Source organism: Protopterus annectens, chromosome 9.part0 (genome assembly GCF_019279795.1).
Source record: "Protopterus annectens isolate FY-2018-M chromosome 9.part0, PAN1.0, whole genome shotgun sequence".
Lineage (NCBI taxonomy): Eukaryota > Metazoa > Chordata > Ceratodontiformes > Protopteridae > Protopterus > Protopterus annectens.
In genome coordinates, this window is record NC_056743.1 from 837297626 (window position 1) to 837320511 (window position 22886).

Consider the following 22886-nt stretch of genomic DNA (forward strand, 5'->3'; position numbering starts at 1 on the left):
GGGCTAGGCTTATAAATGCCCTTGGGCAGATAGCCTAGTATGAACCTATGAACCTATGAACCTAATTGTTCACAATTGTACAACTGGAAAATTGCCAGTAAAAGCACTTCAGGTATAGCTAGCCCAAGTTATGCAGGTCATAAAAGAACTTCTTCAATGTGTGTGTGCAATCTAAACATTAAAAACACATGCAGCAAGTAGGAGCTCTGATTATACACTTTCTCTAGGTACAGGTTCAGTTTAAACATAAATATTACCACAGAAATTCAGTTAAGTCACTAGCTACTTATAGAGCCTCTGCAAAAAAAAAAATAGAGCAGTCTGTGCAGAATCAGAATTTAGCAGCAGGTCATTCAGTTACACAAAAAACAGTAAAAGATCGATACAATGAAGAAACTTACACTAAGTCACACCAGGTCAGCCAAGGGGGAAGAGAGAGGCAAATCCTAAGCACCTAGATTTGAAAATGATGCCTGTACTGAATTTTAGCAGTTTAACCTGTTTGAGGAAAGAGGGGGTGGGGGGAAAGAGAAGGCAGTAGGAGTGGTTACAGGGAATACCCTGATTGACTCAAGACACCACACCAGAGGTAAGTTGAATGTAAGGGCCTAAAATCTGCACTCAGTACTTTAATGTTATTTGCACTCCGCACTTTAATTTTAATGTTACTTGCACTCAGCACTGTAATTTCACTTATGTTTAGCAGGAAAGACAGACCAACAGTATACAATTTTGGGAATTTTTACAAGGGTTACTTGTTCAAATGTCAGGTTATTGCATTTTACAAGGTTTCCTAAGGTGTCCTAAAGCTATAAGGTAAGTATTATAGCTCTTAATGTAAGAGTCAGTTTACTTAAGTTACAGGGGAAGGAGGCAAACACTCAAGTAGAAAAAAAGAGTCCTATGGCTGACCAAAATGGTGACCTGCTTAATTACACAGCACTGTAAGTGAAAGCATAACAAATGCTTTTTATGTGCAATCTACTCTGCTTAAATGTTGAGAGAACCTGATTTTGTTATGGTGACCAACTGCAGTCCTGTAGACTCCGTTTTGTAGGTAAATGTAGAGTTCAATCTGCTTAAATGCTGAGAAAAACTGATTTTGTTATGGTGACCAATTTTGGTCCTGTAGACTCCATTTTGTAGGTAAATGTAGAGTTCAATCTGCTTAAATGCTGAGAGAAACTGATTTTGTTATGGTGACCAGTTGCAGTCCTGTAGACTCTGTTTTGTAGGTAAATGTAGAGTTCAAACTAAGTCACACCAGGTCAGCCAAGGGGGGAAGAGAGAGGGAAATCCTAAGCACCTAGATTTGAAAAATTGGCTTTGGAGAAGTTTTTTTATGGAGGTTTCCTTACTGGGGGAGGGGGGGAGAGATGTGGATGTCAAGGGTGAGTAGCTTATGGTCAGACCTGACCAATGAGGGGGTGATCATAGGTGTGGAGCATTGAGTTCCCATGTTGGTAATGACCAGGTCTAGGATATTGGAGCCCCCTGGTGGGACTATGAATTAGTTGATTCAGGGCATTGGAATTTATGAATTCCAAGAAACGCTGGGCAAATGTGTTGTTACATGAGTAGTTTTCCCAGTTAATGGCAGGGTAGTTGAAATCACTCTGTATTAGGGTGTTTGGTTGTATCTTAGTCACTAACATATTCTGCCAACAAGTACTACACAGGTACTGGCATGGCCATCCAAGGGAGGCAAAGTGTTTAGAAGTTCACTAGTCAGGAGAATAAAATACTACTGCAGGCTCGCCACATAAATGGCATGCACTTCTTGTGCAAAGGTACCACAAGCAAGCATTGTTAGGGACTAGTACAGGATGTGAATGATGTGGGCAGTCATAGTAGAGCACTACAACAGTTACCAAAAGGGTTATTGATACCCCATGCCAAGTAAAAGGCATGGGACATTGTAGCAGACATATCCACAACAAGGGGTGGACCACCAATAATGAAGTGGCTCACTAGGTTTGAAGAGGTTTTGTTGTCACTTGCTGATCAGGGGAAATTACCTCTAATGCCTGGCAGCACCCTAGATGTGGATGCAGGACTGAGAAAAATTACCCATATATAGCAACAAAAAATATTTAGAGGGGCTGACAAGAAGAGGAGCAATTGCAGAATCCTAAGCAGAAAATAAAATATTCCCTAGCAATATGCATGAGTTTAGAAAGATTCCTGTTAAGCAACTGTTTTTTGATAACAATACCAGATCACAAAAACTTTTAGTGCAAGGACTCAGGCAACACACAAGCTTAGGGAGCCTATAACAATGAAGATAACAAGAGGTCCAGCAGAAGTATTTGAAATATTTTGGGAACTTTATGAAAATCTGTATAAAGCAGAGCAATATGGAGATCAAGAAAAGATACAAATGGAAATGTTTATGGAATAATTAAATATGCCAAGGTTAGAGGTAGATGAGGATCAATTACTAATAAGACAGGAGGAGATGACATCAAAATGGTAATGTATAACCAATCAACAAGAAAGTCTCCAGGAATAGATGGCATTCCTGTGGAAGTCTAAAAGCTCAGAGGGAAAATGATCTGAAGGTTTTTGTTTAATGGTATTTTAAGAGGAGGAGAAGTACCAACATCCTGGAAGAAAGAGGTGGTGGTTGTAATACCTAAGCAGGGTAAAGACCCATCACAGCCAGCTTCATATGGACCCATTTCAACCCTAAACCATGATTATAAAGTGTTTATGTCTACAATGGCTAAAGGAATAGCAAAGGTGATGCCAAAATTGATAGACATGGATGAATGTTGTTTTGTGAAGGGGAGGCAAACATTTGACATTAACAGAACATTGATGATCCAGAGGGAAGCTTAATGTAAGAAAACACTACTGCTGTTGGTGAGTCTTGAGGCATTGCAAGCATTTGACAGAGTAAGCTGGGAATTTATGAGCAGGGCAATGGAAGGATTTGCTTACCCTGTTAAAAATTATAAGGTTGATTCCAAGGCTACATGAGGGTTCAGGGGCAAAATTAAAGTGGAAGGGTTCCTCTCTGAAAATGTCTATTTGAGCAAAGGAAAAAGGCAGGAGTGTCCTTTTTCCCCCTTTGTTATTTGCACTACATTTAGAACCACTGGCAAAGAAAATAACAGCCTCAGAAATTCAAATATATAATTGGTATGGTAGTCAAGAAAAGCTGGGTTTGTTTGCAGATGATATTATTGTACAACTGATAAAACCAGAAAAGGACATTTCAGTTTTGTGGAACATTTCTAAGGCAGTTTCAAATCTTTTTGGGATACAAAATTAATGAACTGAAAACAAAGGCAATAGCTGTAAATTATGTACCCACATACGAACTGGTTCAGAAATAACCATATTATGGGGACATGATAAAATGAAGTACTTATTAGTAAGGACTAAAAAAGGATTCTGGTGTGGCAGCTAAGGATATGTGAGATGAGACTAAACAAAAGATAATACAACAACTGAAAAATTGGAAGCTCTGTTATATGGATATGGACAACAAGATACAAGTAGTTAAAATGTTTTTAGTCTGTTTAGTTTTATACACAGGTCAGGCATATTTTTATCAACCAGTGGAGAAGTTGTGGACAGCAATTAATAAAGAGCCAAATGATTTTATCTAGGAGGGGAAGATGGCAAGAGTCAAGTGGAATAAACTGATTCTTCCAATTAAACAAAGTGGGTTGGGATTACCAGATTTGAATGGGGTATTTCAGAGCTACACAGTTAAGGCTTCTATACATAGCACAAGCAGAAACCTATAAGTGGAAAGCGATAAAGATAAAACAGGGAGGAAGCCCAAAAAAACAAGGAGAGACTGGGAGTTTGGATGCAGATCCTTAAGGAAAATAACAACTCTGCAGAATATTATATTCATAAAGCAGAATTAAGTATTCTAAGAACTAAGCCAACACTGGAATGGAGAAAGAAGATCCTGATGAAAGGGATGACTGCAATTAGGGATACAGACAATAGGCAAGAGGGGGCTGGAATTTACTGGTGAAAACTGGTAGAAGAGGCAAATGATTGGGAGCAAATAATTAGAAATGGAAATGTAAAATAATGGGAAGAGGCCAAGGATTTATTTGGACTTCAGGATAGACATTGCCTTCCCTATCAAGAATTGTTATTAGAGTACAGATAAAGAAAGAAATAGGGGGAGCCTAAGTGAAACACCAGCACTGGTAGAGTTTTTAGTAGAATATAGCGCAGAAGCTGCTGTTAAAAAAATGAATAATTAGTAAAGCATACAAAATATTGCATGATAACTATAAGAATCAATCAGTGGAGGTTAGAAAGGATTGGGAAGAGAGACTGGATAAGTAATTCACAAGGAAACAATGGGGGTATGTATATGTGTTTCCCAAATATGCAACAAAGTCTAGAAGATTTAGGTTCTTTGCTTGGAAGTGTTTACATAGAAGAATTGGGCAGAGGAGCAGTAGCAGTCTCTACAAACCTCTGCAAAATAACCCTAGCAAAACCATCTCTGGATCTGGAAATGCCATCTAACTTATAGTGTTTTGTGAAGTTATACACAAAAGACCAGGTAGCTGCTTCTAATATAGGACAGGTGTCTAGAGCCTTGAAAAAGGCACCAGAGGAAGACACAGCTCTGGTGGAATGTGCCCTAACAGGTGAGGGAAGAGTCTCCCATGGGGCACATAAAACAAAATGGCTTTGTAAATCGAAGTGGAAAAAGTCTGCTTGGAAACAGGCCTGCCCAGGGCCCTTAGGTGATAGGAGACAAAAAGGCGGTCAGATTTCCTAATTGGTTTGGTTTTATCCAAATAATATCTGAGTTGCCTATGCACATCTAAGGTGTGTAGGATCCTCTCACTAGAGGACTGAGGAGAAGGGAAGAAGGTGGGAAGATTGCTGGATTGATTGAGTGACAGCTTACTTATCACCTTGGGCATAAAGGTGGGTTTAATGCGTAAAGAGACCCTATCCTTGTAGAAAAAAACGTGACAGGAGAAGAAGACATCAGAGCCTGTCATTCAGAAACCCTTCCAGCAGAATTAATGACCATGAGAAGAACTGTTTTCCAGGTGCAGTACTGCAGAGAGGAAGAACGTGCTGGTTCAAAAGGAGCCACGGTAAGTTTTTCTAGGACAAAATTAAGATTCCAAGGGGGAGAAACTGGTTTCCTTGGTAGTCTAATATGCTTTTTAAGAAAAGTTTAACTTCCAGCCTGGAAGCTAATGGGGGAGATATAAGCAGCCATCCTGATATAGCAGAAATATGTGCCTTTACTGAAGAGTATGACAGTCCACTCTTCAATAATTCACACAGGTAGGACAGGACCACTGCAACATCCACTAGCAATGGTTGCAAATCCTTTGAAAGACACCAGCTGGAAAATCCATTTGGAAATATAGGATTTCCTAGTATTGGGTTTTCTAGCCTCCTGCAGAACTTGCAGCATGCCCTCAGAGAAAAGGTGTCTGAAAAGGATCAAAACCCTATCACCCACAGGGTTAGTTGTACAGTTGACATCTGTGGGTGTATTAGAGATCCCTTGTCCTGCGTGAGTAGGTCCATTCTGTGGGGTGACTTGTGATGATTGCCTTGGCTAAATGCAGAAAAAGGGGGAACCAGTGCTGTCTTGGCCAAAAGGGAGTCACCAACAAGAATTTTGGTTGCTTCTGTTGAATCTTCAACAGGACCTTTTGGAGAAATGGGAAGAGGGGAATGCATACAGAAACATCCCCTTCCAAGAAAACAACAGGGTGTCCACCCTCCATGCTAGAGGATCGGGGACTCTGGCACAAAACTTGGGAAGCTGTCTGTTCATGGGGGAGGTGAAGAGATCTACCTGAGGTGTACCCCATCGATGGAACATGTCCAGAAACACATTCATGTGTAACAGCCATTCGTGGGACTGAGTCATGGACCTGCTCAATGTGTCTGCCACAACATTTAGAGTTGAAGGAATGCAAACCGCCTGGAGGGTGAGCTGACTCTGGGGGACTAACTTCCAGGCTTGCAGAGCCAGTCTGCAGAGGAGATAAGATTTTGTCCCTCCCTGCTTGGTAACACACCAGAGGACTGTGGTATTGTCTGCAAACCATTTTAAGGCACCTGGGAGAAGAAAGGGTTTAAAAATTTGCAGAGCAAAAATCAAGGCTCTAATCTCCTTTACCTTGATGTGCTTCTTCTACTTCTGAGAGGGAGACCACACATCTCTGACCCTCCATGAGGCCAGGGATACTCCCATCCCAGGTCTGAAGCATCTGTGTACAGCTCCTGAGTGGGAAGAGGTGGCTGCAAGGGTAAACCTAGATTCCTTGAAACCTGATGAATCCAACAGTGTAGCTCCTTCTTCATGTAGGGTAGAAGGGGAATAACAAACTCCAGTCGTGGGAGTGTTGTACCCAAACTGTTCTCAGGAACCATTGGAATTTCCTCATGTGTAACTTGGCTAGTGGTAGCATGGGAACAGTGGATGCCATGAACTCCAAGAGATGAAGAAACTCTCTGGCAGTCAGGGATTGCAAGGACAAGAGGGCCTGGAAGTAGGATGTGAAGGACAGGACCTTGTCTGGTGGTAAGGAAGCCAGCATCCTGTCTGTCTGGATCCTGCATCCTAGGAAAATGTGGTCTTGAGAAGGAACCTGGGTAGATTTTTGATAGTTGATAGTGAATCCTAGACCCTCTATCAGTGACACTGTGAAGAGAAGATTCTCCTGAAGGGTGTCTGGAGTCTGAGCCTGGAGAAGAAGATTGCCCAGATATGGGAAAATTTGAATGCCCTGTAGCCTGCAGAAGGCTAAGACAGGAGTTAAGCATTTTGTGAAGACCCTTATGCTGTAGACCATCCAAAAGGCAAGGCAGAAAATTGAAAATGTGAGGAAGCAACAGCAAAGCAAAAATACTTCCCGAACCGAGGATGAATGGGAATTTGAAGATAAGCATCCTTGATGTCCAAGGACACCATAAAGGCCTGAGGAAGGGTGAGGAGAAGAAGAGTGGGTAAAATTAACATGCAAAAAATGGGAACCTTCAGGAAAGAATATAGATGGGATAAGTCTAAAATGGGTCTCCAAGGACCATCCATCATGGGGACCAGGAACATTCTGGAGTAGAATCCTTTTCCTACTTGGGAGGGCAGCACATCCTGAATGGTGCCTTGAGACACAAGAGTGGAAATGACTTGGGGAAAGAGTTCCAGCTATTCTGTTGGAGGTTGTGGAATACCCCTGAAGGTGTGAGAAGTTTTCCACACCATAAAGTATCCTCCAATGATAACAGAGAGGACCCAAGAGTCCTGGGTGATCTGTTTCCACGCAGAGAGAGACAGGGAAAGGTGAAGGGAAAGAGGAGTTAGTGTGCAAGGAGGTAGGTAATCACAGACTACCTGGCTTCGCCTTAAAGGGCTACTTTTGAGCAGCAGGATTTGAAGTGGAAGGTTTGGAGGAAAACTGTTTCCTAGCATATCTTTTCCCTTTGAAGACTGGGGCCTGGAAGACTTCCTTACAAATAGGGTCTAAGTAGGGTAGTTCTTCTGAAATCTTGGGACCAGGGACACAAAAATATGCTTTGGTTTTGCAGTTGTTTGCCCTTTTCCTGTAATGATTTAAAGAGTTCTGCAGCAGAGGTATCAAACAATTCCTTGTTGTCCAGTGGGGGCATCCATGATTTTTGCCTTAATGTCATCAGGCAAAGGTTGAAGTCAGAGCCAGAAGTATCTCCTGAGAACTGACCCTGATGCAGCTGCTCTGGCTGATGCCTCCACAGCATCATAGCTACACTTTATGGAATTCCATGTAACTTCAGCAGAGGAGTTAAGGATGGAGGATAGCTTAGCCTTAGTAGGAGAGTCTGAGACCTCCGAAAGAAGGGCCAAAGAGTATTTAGCCATATGGGTCTGGTACTTTATGGCTCTGAATGCCAGAGTTGCTGATGTATAATCTTTCTTCCCCAGTCTCTCCATAACTTTACTCTCCTTGCCTGAAGGGAGCAGGGAAGTGGAGGGCAGCATCTTGGAGGCCTTGCCAGCAGACACTGAAATAGTTGCAGGGTCTGTATAGGGACATTTAAACAGAAATTTGGAATCCTCTGGCACTTTATAAACCCTGTCTGGCCTTATTTGGGCAGGAGATTGAGAGCCAGGGCACCTAGAAGCTGCAGAGAATGCATCCAGGATGGCTGACAGAACAGGGGGGGGGGTGGCAGACAGAGAAGGAGACTCCATCTGCAGTAGGTCATGATATCTTTTTTGGATGTCTGACATCTGAGAACAATCACATTTGAAGAACTCTCTCATTTCTACAATGGTTTTCCCAAAAGAAATATCCTCTCCAGGGGAATCTGTTCCATTTGATTCTTCTTCAAGGGAAGCATATCCCAAAGGAGATGAAATTTGAGCAGAATAAGCCAAAGATTCATCCACAGAAGTATCCTCTTCCTCTGATAAAAGCTCCTCAGAAATCCTCTTTTGTGGCATAGAGGGAGGAAGTGAAGGAGAAGGGAGGGAGAGTTGACAATTGTCTCACGGCCATAAAGGCATTGAACAGCCCCTGGGAAAAAGCCTGCCAATGCACCGGCTGTTCCTGGGGGCAGGGGAAGCATGCTGGGTTTTCATTTCTTTCTTTTGAGGAACATCCATGCAGTGGAAAGAGAATGGGCCTGACGTCGGCCTACATTCAACAATATTAGAAGGGATATCTTCTCAGACAATGATTTCTGAAATGCCATGGGTGCCTTCAGTTACAATGAGCCGAGGACCCACCCCACATCCAAAATGGACAACTGCATATCCCCTGAGGATGTGCTTGTAAGGTCCTTCATGGCCTCCACAATGGTACCCATGAAAGGAGTGCCTACCGACTCCAAAAAGCTCTCTGGGTTAACATCAGCCTTGGGAGAGATGTCCGGAATTGGAAGAGCAGTGGGTAAGTCAGGCCGAGATTTCTTGGCCTTCTTAGATAGCAGCTTACCTGAAGGGCCTAACGTACCTGCCATATCTTGTGTGAGACGTTTAAGGCACTGGTTTTCTAAATACAAATTCAGAGAAGCTAAATGGCTATGCAGGGTCTTGGGGACAAAGGCCTTACAAATAGAGCAAGTAGTATGGTCGTGCTAAGGGCCTAAACAAAGGTCATGAGAGTCCTTATGTGGAATTTCCCTTCCACACTGACACTTCCTCTTCCTAGCTGGCATGTAACCTCAAAAAATACAGTAGCAAGAAAGCAATATGGAATGAACCCCAATGGGGCACTTATCTGATTGGGATCCAAAACTTGTCTGATGAGCGATGACCGGAGAAGACAATCTGACTGGTGGCAGAAAAGTTCTGGGCATTGGCACGTGCCAACGACTGCTTTACACCCGACATAATTTTATGACCGACATAGGACCAGTGCTATGTGCGACATCGCACATACTCTACAGTAGCGTTAGACTTTTGCATACTGGCCGGACGTATGAGTCAACCTGCGGTAGACTCCCTCATGTTATAAATACTGCAACATATGACTAGAAGGGCATCTTGTTAATACAGTTTGATTACTTTTAAATAAATGTAAATTTGCCTATATCACAACTGATAATTCAGTAAAGGTGTTTTAAAAATTTTCTTCAGTTTCTCCGTCAGAACAGTTATTACCTTTCTAAGAATTACATAACTTTTCTGATACTGAAAAATATATTTTCATTTCAAAACAGGTTTCCTACAGGAGAAAATAAATCAGCACTGGCAGAAGTAGAAGTGACAGAATCAGAAATAATTTGTTGTTTTGTCTCTATACGAAAATCCAAAGCTGCATTTTAATTTTCCATGAGAGTTTTAGAAAACGAAGCGTAAATCTTACATTCAGAAACATTGGATTCTTTTCTTAGACAAAAAGATGTACATCATGGATGTCTAACTCAGGAAGATTGAAGTTACATAGATAATGCAGAAGCTGCAAGATTAAGCAGAGACACTTGCTAGATTGTTTTGCAGTGTAAATGCAAATGTGCTGAACTGTAGCAATGTAAACTTCTAAAAAAAGCCTTATTTGGTCTCACAGAGTATTTTCAACTATTAGAAAGAAATTTTAAACTAAAATAAATAAATGTGAATTAATTATTCAGTATACTGCAACAAAAAAGAAGTTATGTCTTACCATAACGTTCCATCTGTGTTGTAGATCTTTGTTCATTCATTACAAATAAGACGTCGGTTCTGTCCTCCGAACCGATACAGCCTTTTCCAAGCTCGCTCCAGCCAAAAACTGTCAGTTAAGACCTACCCATAATGCCCCTCTCCTAGTTACTTCAGATCGAGTTTGCCCACCCCTATATAATAGAGGTAGTAATAGAAAAATAGTAGAAGGCTCCATCTGAGCAAATACCCTAACCAGGAGTTCCTAAAGTCCACCGGGAGTCCAGGCAGGGGGAAGGAGGGCGGGAAGTGATAAATGAACAAAGATATACAACCATTCCTCTCAACTGTACAGATTTTCACAGAATGTTCAGATTTTTGCATCATATTTTTGGTCCATTTTTCATAAAATTGTGGTTTTCTGGAAAATCAGTCTCTAATGATTTTCCACTAAAGTTAGAAAATAATGACAGACATTCGAGTTTCAGACTTCATACCCTGCAGAAAATTCATGCTAATGCAAAACCTGTTATTCTATCAACTTTCTAAGTTTGTAAGACAGATATTTAAAAATTGCCCCTATTTTTGGGCTTTTATGCCACTTTTATGTATGGCTTTGTCCAGATGTCTTACTCTATGAGGTTGAGAGGTATGTCTACAACACAGATGGAACATTATGGCAAGACATAACTTCTTTATCTGATGTTGTAAATATTTTTTTATTCATTACAAATAGGACCGAGTTCCCAGCTACTTGAGTCCTTGGTGGCCCTAAGAAAGGATATTCCTGAGCACCATAGAACCAAAAGATGCTCGACCCCTGGAGGCCAAATCCAACTTGTAATGACAGATAAAGGTATGAGGTCTTGCCCAAGTGGCTGCTGCGCAGATATCATCTATAGAGGCTCTGGAATGAAATTCTACAGAAGTAGCCACAGATCTGGTAGAATGAGCCTTTATTCTGGAAAGTTAAGGACAGCTTATTCTGTTGGTAGATAAAAGTAATGACGTTTCTAAGCCAGGAGAATAAAGTCACTTTGGAAACAGGTTTATCCAATCTGGGTCCTGCAAAGGCCACAAACAATTGATCTGTTTTCCTGAAAGATTTAGTCCTGTCCAAATAACAACGAAGCTGCCAATGCACATCAAGGTTGTGCAAAAGGTACTCCCCTCTATTAGAATGCTGAGGAAAGAAAACCGGCAGGTCAATAGATTGGTTAATGGAAAATCCAGAAATGACCTTGGGTAAGAAAGAAGGGTCAGTACGAAGGGACACCCTATCCATGTGGAAGATCAAGTAAGGTCTCTTGACACTCAAGGCCTGTAGCTCAGATACTCTTCTCACTGAAGAAAGTGCTACTAGAAATAAGGTTTTCCATGACAAAAATTTTAAATCACATGAATCAAAGGACACAAAAGGAGGACCTGTGAGAGATTGAAGCACCAAAGTCAAGTCCCAGGGTTCTAAGGGAGGCTTGACCGGAGGTTTAACGTGTAATGCTCCTTTCAAAAATGTCTTGCATAGGCGGTGTGACATAATCGAAGAATTATCAAGTCCATTATGAAAATTGGCGATAGCTGATAAATGTACAGTGATCGTCGATGCTGAGGCTCCTGCATGTAAAAGAGCCATCAGGTATTGAAGGATCTTTTGAAAAGACATAGAGAAGGGATCTATGTTCTGATCTTTGGCCCAAATAGAAAACCTAGTCCACTTACTAGAATAAACTTTCCTGGTGGAAGGTTTGTGTGAAGCCAGAAGAATTTCACGAACAGGAGATGGGATTGTCAGGCAGCTTGGCAATCAGTGGAAGTGGAGGAACCAAGCTGTGAGCTTCAGACTTTGGAGGTTCGGAATAATCAGTCTCTGAGGATGTGATAACAGGTCCTGGGAATGATCCGGGATCCACAGGCTGTGAATCAGATGAGGCCATAGAAATGGGAACCAGACTTAATGAGACCAGTAGGGGGCAATGAGGATCACTTTGCTTCTCAACCTCTGAGCTTTCTGGAGAAATTTTGGAATGAGGGGAAACAGGGGAAAGGCATACAAAAGACACTGGGACCAATCGTGCATTAGAGCATTCCTCGGGGGATCCCCCTGAGGGGGGATCAGGGCAAAGTAGCTTCTGCATTTGTAGTTGGGGGGAAGCAAACAGATTGCACCAAGGCTTTCCCCCAGCACTGGAAGATCTGATCCGCTGTTACAGGGTTAAGGGACCACTCGTGAGGCATCAGGATGTTCCTGCTCAGATTGTCTGCAATAAGGTTGGAACTCCCAGGAATGTGCGATGCTGTAAGAAAGCGGTTGGAAGCTATCGCCCAGTGCCAAATCCTCATGGCTTCCCGACACAGTGGGTAAGACCTGGTTCTGCCTTGCTTGTTGAAATACCAGACGACTGACATGTTTTCTGACTGAATTGCAATGGTCCCATAGGGTAGGGATGAATGGAACGCTTGCAACGCTAAAAGAACTGCCCTCAGTTCCAGGACATTTATGTGCAAATTGGCCTCCATAGGGGACCAGGTGCCTTGGACTGTCTTTCACTGGAAATGTTCCCCCCACGCTAACAGGGAAGCATCTGTGGTCACCGTGGCTGTGGGCTGGGGAAGACAGAATGATCGACACCAAAGATTCATTTGTGGCTTCATCCACCATAGCATTTCTTCCTTACAACGGTTTGTAAGACATATCATGTGATCAAGTGGGTGAGTTATAAACGACCATTGTGTGGAAAGGAGCCACTGCAGGATTCTCAAGTGCAGCATCGCCAGTGGTGCTAATGTAATGGCAGCTGCCATGGAGCTTAAGAGTTGCAGTACAAGACGTGCTGGTACATAGGTCTGAGGAAGAAGGTCTTGGATTTGGTGTCTTATTTTCAAAAGCCTGTGAGGGGGGAGAGAAGCTTTACAGGATGTTGTGTCGAAGACCGCTCCAACAAATTCCAGTGACTTCACTGGGGACATTTGAGATTTGTCCTTGTTGATTGTAATCCCCAAGCGGAGAGGGAGACCTTGAGTGTAAGAGAGGCTGCGGACTAGGAGATTCCTGGTAGGAGCGGTAAGGAGCCAATAGTTTAGATACATAAACACCTAGAATCCTTGTAGTCGAAGATGAGCTACCACAACTGCCATACATTTGGTGAACACTCGGGGGACTGTCGAGACACCGAACGGCAGTGCCCTGAACTGGTAGTGGCTGGCTCCCAGCCGGAAGCGGAGAAACCTCTGGAGCGGTGATCCATCTTTATGTGGTAGTATGTGTCCTGGAGGTCTACAGAGTACATCCGGAATTTTTGAGGTTTGATAAATTTATTCAATAGGCTGAGATCCAGGATTGGTCTCCAGTCCCCTGTCTTTTTTGGCACTAAAAAGATCCTCGAGTAAAACCTGGATCCTGTCTGGTCTGGTGGGACTGGTTGGATGACTCTTTTTCTTAGCAGCTTTTCTGTTTCTAAGGCTGCTAATTCCCTCTGATTGGGTGGTACATGGGGGATTCATTTGACAGGTCTGGGAATTAAATTGAATGGTATTTGGTAGCCTCTGGATATTATTCTCTGCACCCAAAATCAGTAGTAATAAGATGCCAGGCTGGTAGGTGCAGAGAAAAATGACCCCCGACTGCTTCCAGAGGAAGACAATTGGGCAGCTGCTCAGGAGCTGGTAGGGTCTGCCGGAGAAAGAATCTCTAGCGCCCTGGTTATGCGGATCCCCTCTACCCCGTAAGGGGCATCTTCCAGATGTGTTGCCCCCTCTGCCCTGGGGGGATTGTTCACCATGAGTGTCACGAAAAGATCCTTGGATTTCTTGAACCACAGTTTTCTTCCCTTCTGGTTCCTGGAGTAGGACCTCTGGGGGTTGTAAAAGCATATGCCCACATCAGACAAGGTATTTCTGTCTTTCTCACTTCGTGCAAGTGTGTCTTTTTTTTTTTTTTGGTCCAAAAAGTGCAGATTCGTCAACAGGTGCACTGACAAAGGAAGATTTAAAGGGGTCTGCAAAGTCATACAACTGCATCCAAGCATTGCGTCTCATGACAATGCCTGATGCAGCAGCTCAAGCTGCCCCCTTGGTGGTGTGAGCTATCAAACGCATCAAGGAGTTCGAGATGGATTCAAGGGTAGCAAGCTGCAAGGCTACAGTGTCACGCACCTCATCAGGCAGTACCCCTGCCAAAGAGGAAGACATTTCGGAAATTAGCTCTCTTTGGAGGTGAGTAAAGTGTGCCAGATAGTTCAGCAACTGAATCACGAAGGTCGCTGAAGCATAGGTCCACTTCCCTAGTTTGTACATGGTCCATGACTCCCTGTTCGGAGGATGGACAGTGGAACTATCTTCTGCCAGTTCCCTCTTGGTGGCCGCCGCCACGACCATAGAATCAACTGTCAACTGCTTGGACCAGTGGGGCTGGTCTTCAGGTGTACATAAAGTTTTGTCTGGCCTCTGGGGGACAGGTTCTATGTTGTCCGGGGCCTTCCAGGCACACAGCACAATGAGCTTAACAAGGTCATCTGCTGGTGGGGTCACCCAGGAAGTAGATGGCCGGGCACAGAAGGCCTACAAGAAAACAGATTCCTCAGAAGAAGGGTTAGAGGACTTCCAGTCTCCCCACTGCTTGAGGATTTTCAGAATGTCTCAGAATAAGACATCATCTGGGGGAGACCGTGGGGACCCTTCCCCCTCATCACAATTGGTGTCTTCGGTGATAGATTCCTCCAGGGAATCAAGGTGCTTTCTCTTGCACCATTTCTTCCAGGGTGGCTCCCCAGTGGGATCTTCTGAGGAGGACTCCGGAGAAGGGGATCCCTTCAAAGGGGGGGTCATGGTTTCCTGTGCCCAGGGTCCCGCAATAGAGGGTTTGGACAGCTGCATGCTGGGGGGGGGGGGTTCTCATACTGATGTCATTGCTGCTGACTGCGAGCCAGTGGAGGCAAGGACCCTCTCCATCACCTGGAAAGCAGGCCTGCCCGAGGAGGGATGAGAGCCCGGAACCGGGAAGGACAACCTCGGAACTGGGGTCACACCCCACCCTGAGGAGCCCACCTCCAGGTGAGGAGTTCCAAGAGGACTGGAAGCCATCGGGGCAGTGGACATAGATGGTTCCAGCAAGAAAATAGGCGCCAGGCTAAGTACCAAGGTACGGACGGTCCAAGCACTGTTCCGAGAGAGCATCGGCTCCAATGGAGCTGATGCAGCAAGGGTGGTCAGTGCCAACAGGGGAAAAACTGCTGCTGGAGCCGAGACAGTATGCACTGGAGTGAACTTCGGTATCGAGATCTCCAGGACCTGGGTAGAGGCTGGAGGACATTAAACAGGGGAAGATGTAGTAAAAGATTCCAAGCCAAGAGGGACAGAAGGTCGAGCTGGAATGGGCAATCCCCTAGCTGCCAGAAGCTGACCCACAACCCGCACTAGATCTAATTCAGGAAAAACTCCTGGTGGATCTACAGGAGGCTGCTGAAGGAGAATCAGGTCCTTCTAGAAAGGGGCTAAACCTCTGTCCCAAAAAAGGGTCGTAAGTTGGAGAGTATCTTGTCCTTGGCAGATATTCGAGTTTTGTAGCCAATGGAGCCAAAGAAACTATCGGCACCGTGGCTGAGGATGGTGCCGAAGCAGGTACACTCATAAAAGCCAATGTCAGATCCAAGAACGGCACCGAAGTCAGTGGTGCCGAGGTTGGAACTGAAACAGGGGTGAATATAGACAGCATCGAGGAAGAAGATACAGCCTGGTGCTGAAGAGGTCTGTGCCGAGGGCGCCAACAAAGCACGGAGCCGACTAGGTTCCGTAACTGATGGAGATGCAGGAACCAAGTGACTCTGTTTTTCCTTATGTTTTTTGGTCTTTGGAGGGAGTGAGACATCCGACCCAGCTAGAGCCTCCGAAAAAGGTGTCTTGATTAAACATTTTAAAATAAGCTTATTTTTACATTCTGCTAGTGTACAATTACTAAAACTAGCACAAGTGTCACAGTCAGTTTTAATATGATTCATGCCCAAACAGCAGACACAACGAGCGTGTCCACCTGAGTTGGGCATCTTACGCCCACACTTGTCACACTGTTTAAACCCCAACTTTGTTTGTCTGCCATAGTAAGGCAACAAGGCTATCCTATAGAAAAAACAAAAGAAAGGAGAGAAAAAGATGAGAGAATACCAATGATGTTATTTAAAACATACCAAAAGTGGTAAGGAAGGGCCTATCAAAGGCAGGAGAGAGGGAGAGTACCAATGTTGTTGTTGTTGTGACTTTCGGCTTTTCCCGGTTAGGGGTTGCCACAGCGGAACTCCGGTCCGCTAATGATTGGCAGTTGATTTTTACGTACCGAGTTGCCAGCCCTGACGCACAACCTTCAACAAAGGTACGCCCATTCACGCATGTCTCCATGCAGAAGACGGTCTAACTGAGAGTCGAACCGGACAGCGTCTTACTGTGAGGCGACAACACTACCACAGCACCACCGCGGATCTAGGGAGAGTACCAGTAATGGTAGAAATTAAATTACCAATGTAAACGGTAGGGAACAGAATTAGGTTATAGGTGACAGTGAGAAAAGACTAAATTGACTAAAAAATTTTGAGGAGAAACAATGTCAAAAATTAGTTTTCTACTTAGCTTTGAGAGAGATGACTTGCACGTCTGACTAGGAAAGCGACAAATGAGATCTGAAGTAACAAGGAGAGGGGCATTACGGGTAGGTCTTAGCTGAGAATTTTTGGCTGGTGCAAGCTTGGAAATGGCCGTATCGGTTCCAAGGACGAAAATGAAGTCCTATTTGTAATGAATAAACAAGATTTACAACATCAGATTGAAAGCTTTCTGAATGAATAAACTCCACAGAAGTCTCTGTTCTCTTCAGATTAGCAAAATAATCTGATCAGAACTTTTCACTTGTTCCAGTGACAGCATTCTAGTATCAGAATGCTGGGTTGAAGGGAGTGGAACATTCTATGGGATGGAGTGTTTGCTTTTGTTTTTGGTTAAACGGGGAAGTGACAGACAAGCAATAGACTTAAGTAGGAAATATAGTGACAGGCATCAACACTGAAAAGGCTCATTCACATATATCTCATATTCACAAGTTTTCATATCCCATATCATGGAAAACATCAAAACAAAATAAGTAAATGTAAGGAACGGAAATGCACAGTAGTGGCAGAAAGTGCTATGCTGCACCTAAAATGTGTTGCCTTATTGGTATAAATAATCTATCTAACATTCACAAGGAAGTCAAGAGATATTTACTGGCCCTTGTGTTATGTCAAATGTACTTTATGAGACCTTGGAGCACACAATGCTGATGCCTTCTAAGTATAAAACTAACAGTTTTAGCCTTTTGGTGAAGACAAACAAAAGATAATCATGGAGTGAAGTACATTCTACAACTAAAACACATTTTGCAACAGAATGTCAGAAGTCAATTAAAGCAATTATTTTTGAAGTCTCAGAGTGCAAAAAAATCAGTATTCTTAAACATAAATATCATTGCAGTACTGACCAATGAGAATTGACAATCTTGCAAAGCGCTAGTTCACAGCACATCCTGAGATTAGCCTGGTGATCAGCCAGGGTTGATGAGGAGCACTTCATGGGATCCACTTCACAGTTCTCCTCTGATTCATAGAGGGCACGGATAAATTCACCTACAATAAGGAAAAGAAGAACTCTTCAACAGTAGTAATACTGAAATGTTGAACACTAAGGTCATGTTAAAAATATGATCTGGTGACGTACTACCAGTGCACCAAAGTGAAGTATGGTCCATAATCAATCACAGCATTAAACCTGTCATAAAACACATATTTACTGAAAATTAGGATTTACTAACAGCACCAATGAATTCCATCTGTTCAATAAACTGCATGTAATTCGTAACAGTTTAAGGGACTATTTTACATACAAGGTATCTTTGAAAAAAAATGATCATCACAGACAACACTAAAATAACTATAAAGCTTTTACTGCCTGCTCCTTAAACATGAAAGTAATGCTTTGACACATAACACAATGTTGTATGCTAGCATCCAGCTTCCATAACTAACTATCTCAAATAATATCTCTTGAAGAATATAGTGCTCAATGAAATGTTTTCTCGGTACTTACATATTATCGCAACCAGGACCCGACGCCGCACTGCTGACATCTTTTAAAGACATTATCTGAAAACATCGGCAAGTTCAGAAGGGACAGAGTAAAGTTTTTGAGCTAAATCAGAAATGTTCCTCAAATTATTGACAATTGAGGGGTATGCTGCCCTGTTACACCAAATATCATTTTTGGATCAATGCTGTTGGCATTTAAAGATAGTTGCTCAAATCGCAACACACAGAACACCTATGTAAGGTACAAGTGAGCACCAACATGAACACTTCTGAAACTACAGAGAGCAAAATCACTAGACAATAATATTTAGACAGCATTATACAATGTCATCATCTTACAATGAGTATACTAGCCCCTACGGATTATAACCTACAGGCAAATGTTGGGAGCCAGCAACAGTACATTTATGATATCTCTTCGAACAAATCTGGTCCTTTTAAATGAATGGATGGGTTAGGAAGTGGGAAATAAAAGCAGAAGTGCAATAAGGTGCTGGCAGAGTGCAGTAAACTTTAACAGCAGGGCTGTTGGTAAATCTAAATCACTGGTGACTCGTACACTGTATGACAGTTTGAAGGCTATTCTCAACTGTCAAGTCATGCATGAAAGAAAGGCAGGAGCAGGAAAATGTCCCTTCATGTGTGACTGCCATGCCATCTTTCTTCTTTTGTACTCGTAGATACAACTTAAGATAACATTTCCTTCCAGTACGACAAGGCACCATTAATGTGTGCTCGCAGGTGTTAATTTGGAGGTCACCATGCATTTTGGGAATATAGAGCAGATTCTTAAAGCTTGCAATACACGTAATACTTATTTATATTTTATTTTAAACCACAAGTTTCGTCAGTCATTAAAAGGCAATGGCAGCCAAACTGTCATTGGAAATGATAACAGAATGTAAAAGATGTCAGTAATGTGTCATCGGGTCCTGGTTGCAATAATACATAAGAAACCATTTTCTCTTGGAGTATATAAGTTACATTTTGCTTTCTTTGCCTTCAAATCTTTAAGTCATTAAAATTTCATGTACAATGCACTACTTGTTTTGTATTCTTTCTTAAGACAAGATACAAATACAATATCAGATACTTTGTTCCTCTGATCCAGTCATCTATTTTTTTAGGTAAACCCAGTTACCTTCTCATAGCACAAAGTGTTCAGTAAAGTAAAGTCAGTATTAAAACATATGGAAAACATTTTAAAAGAGCAGCCACCATCACAACTAACTTGGTCCCAACAGGCCAATGAAGTAGGTACACAAACTATAAAGAACAAGTAATAAGCTTTGTAAAAGCCAAAGACATAAAGGTACTTACTAAACAAGCTTACCATCGGTACATATAGTTAAAAATTATTCTAGCTTATAACTTTTTATTTTTGCACACCATCATCATCATTAATAATATTTTCTTCCCAAATTTTGTACTATGTACAGCATGGTAAATACACCCTCCCACATGTTGGTCAGAACTACAAAAGTAAGGTTAAGAGGAATTTGCAACTCCACCACAAAGGCAGTCTCCATAAACTACATCCCTGTGTTATAGACTTGTCAAGAACCACACCTTGGACTTAAGGACCAAGGTAACTAGAGTTCAAACAATGTGAAAACTGAGAAGGTGTTAAAAAAGTAGGTAAAAGCTATACATTTGGGGGGAATTCAGTTATTGGCTAGCAGATGCATAAAATATCAACAAAGAAAAAAATCTGGGTAAAATAAAAAAGTTAACTAGAAAAAGTTCTGGAAGAGACGAACCCCAAGGGTGGTCAGCAAGAAGCATACTTAAACATGCAGAATCAATGAAGGTGAAGGCTTCCAGTAAACCAGAAGGAAAACACAAACCAGATGAATTCAGAATGATTTAAAATAAGTGAGACTTTACAATAATATATAAGAAAGTACAGTTGTGTAAGTAAACTTACCATAACAGTAAATGTTCTAATGATCACTGCTGCAATAGCCTTAACTATATGGTTTAAATCCTGCTAGGGATATAACAGCTGTCCAGCTTCAAAGTTATAGGGTACATTGCATTAACCATTAGAATGTGCAGAGCTGAAGAGTGGTTTGAGTGTAAAGCCCTTCAGCCCAGAAGATGTCGATTCTAGCAAAATAAACATAAAGGTCCTCACAATGGCAGCTAAAACAAAAAATAAGGGGTGGTGGGAAGGAATGGCTACTGCAGCAGTGATCATTCAAAAATCTACAGTTATAGTAATTTTACTTACACAGCTGTACTACTTTCATCATATTTATCACTGCTGAAGTAGCCTTAGCTATATGGGAAGACAACCAAATCATAAATGACTGGGAGGATGAAGGACGAGAGTTCAAGAACCCCTGGGGAATGGTCCTAGTAACGCCTGCCCAAGACCTGGAGAAGGAATCTAATTTGTAGTCCTTTGTAAACATATGTACAGAAGACCATGATGCTACTTTTAGAAAATTTCACTTTTTCTTTTTCAGCAGTGATCAATATGACAAACATCAAATGAAAACCAGAAAAAAATAAAAGTATTAAATGAATCAAGGAGATGAACTGATAAGTTTGAAGAAATCAGACACAGAAATGAAGACTGAGGCATTAAATGAAGATCTCTTTCAGAGAGCAGTAGATCTAGAAGATATAGCATGAAGAGAAAATCTGAGACTTTTTGCAATATCAGAGAGGTTGAAGGCTTTTACAACATTTTTCAGGATGATCAAAAATGTATATGAAGGCAGACCTGGCTTTGGAGAAGACAAAAAAGTTTAGTCAACAAAACTTCAGTCAGCAAGGTGAATAAGCTTCTCTTTCTATACTCTATGCAGGCAAGGTGGTCTACAAGTGACTATGCCAGGGAAACTATTTTCTTTGATCGAAAAGAAATGTTTGAGCAACAGAGAGAAGCTTAGGAGCTGACCAGAAGATATGAGAGAAGCTTGGATTTGAAATAGATGCTGGTACTCTAAGAAGATGGGGATTAAGAAGAAGACTAACAGCTAGATGAATATGATGAACAGTGGAAAAAATGGAAAATATACGTCCCACTATGAGTTGCTCAAACTAGTGGGAAAATAAAAAAACTTTAGTCTTGATTTGTGCCCGTGAGGGTAAACTGGCATTTGAACCAGAAAGGTGAGAGAGTGAGGACTGTGCAGAAGACTAATAATAAAGTCTTCTTCTTCTTTCGGCTGCACCCATTAGGGGTCGCCACAGCAGATCAACTGTTTCCATTTCTTCCTGTCCTCTGCATCTTGCTCTGTCAAACCAACCACCTGCATGTCCTCTCTCATCACATCCATAAACCTTATCTTAGGCCTTCCTCTTTTCCTGTTACCTGGCAGCTTCATCCTTAGCATCTTTTTCCCAATATACTCTGCATCCCTCCTCAGCACATGTCCAAACCAACGTAATCTTGCCTCTCTGGCTTTGTCTCCAAACCTTCCAACCTGGGCTGACCCTCTAATATACTTATTCCTAATCCTGTCCATCCTCATCACACCCAGTGCAAATCTTAACATCTTCAACTCTGCCACGTCAAGCTCTGACTCCTGCCTTTTTGTCAGTGCCACTGTCTCCAACCCATATAACATAGCTGGTCCCACTACCCTCTTGTAGACCTTTCCTTTCACTCTTACTGGTACTCGTCTGTCACAAATCACTCTTGACACTCTTCTCCACCCACTCCATCCTGCCTGTACTCTCTTCTTCACCTCTCTTCCACACTCACCATTACTCTGAACTGTTGATCCCAAGTATTTAAACTCATCCACCTTTGCCACCTCTACTCCCTGCATCCTCACCATTCCTCTATCCTCCCTTTCATTCACACACATATATTCTGTCTTAGTCCTGCTGACCTTCATTCCTCTTCTCTCTAGAGCATATCTCCACCTCTCCAGGGTCTACTCCACCTGTTCCCTACTCTCACTACAGATCACAATGTCATCTGCAAACATCATAGTCCATGGGGACTCCTGTCTGATCTCATCTGTCAACCTGTCCATCACCACTGCAAATAAGAAAGGTCTCAGATCTGATCCTTGAAGTAATACCACCTCCACCTTAAATGCATCTGTCACTCCCACCGCAGACCTCACTGCTGTCACACTACCCTCGTACATATCCTGTACCACTCTTACATACTTCTCTGACACTCCCGACTTCCTCATACAATACCACAACTCCTCTCTAGGCACTCTGCCATATGCTTTCTCGAAATCCACAAAGACACAATGCAACTCCTTCTGACCTTCTCTGTACTTCCCCATCAACACACAGAGAGCAAACATCGCATCTGTAGTGCTCTTTCCTGGCATGAAACCATACTGCTGATCACTAATCATCACCTCCCTTCTTAACCTAGCTTCCACTACTCTTTCCCATAACTTCATGCTGTGACTGAACAATTTAATCCCTCTATAGTTACTACAGCTCTGCACATCACCCTTATTCTTAAAAATCGGTACCAAAACACTTTTTCTCCATTCCTCAGGCATCCTCTTACTTTCCAAGATTTCATTAAACAATCTAGTTAAAAACTCCACTGCCATTTCACCTAAACACCTCCATGCTTCCACAGGTATGTCATCTGGACCAACAGCCTTTCCATTCTTCATCCTGTTCATAGTTATCCTTACTTCCTCCTTGCTAATCCACTGCACTTCATGATTCACTATCCGCACATCATCCAACCTTCTCTCCCTCTCATT

At 42.5% G+C, this 22886-nt stretch overlaps 1 protein-coding gene across 2 annotated transcripts in view; it reads right to left on the reverse strand.

The window, feature by feature from the left end:
* SYNGAP1 (synaptic Ras GTPase activating protein 1) overlaps positions 1–22886 on the reverse strand; it is a 2730366-nt gene that overhangs the window by 996634 nt on the left and 1710846 nt on the right. For both annotated transcript variants that reach the window (XM_044083521.1, XM_044083520.1), the window contains one exon: positions 17583–17727. In XM_044083521.1, coding sequence (XP_043939456.1) covers positions 17583–17727 — 145 coding nt within the window. The remainder of the gene's footprint in view (positions 1–17582; positions 17728–22886) is intronic.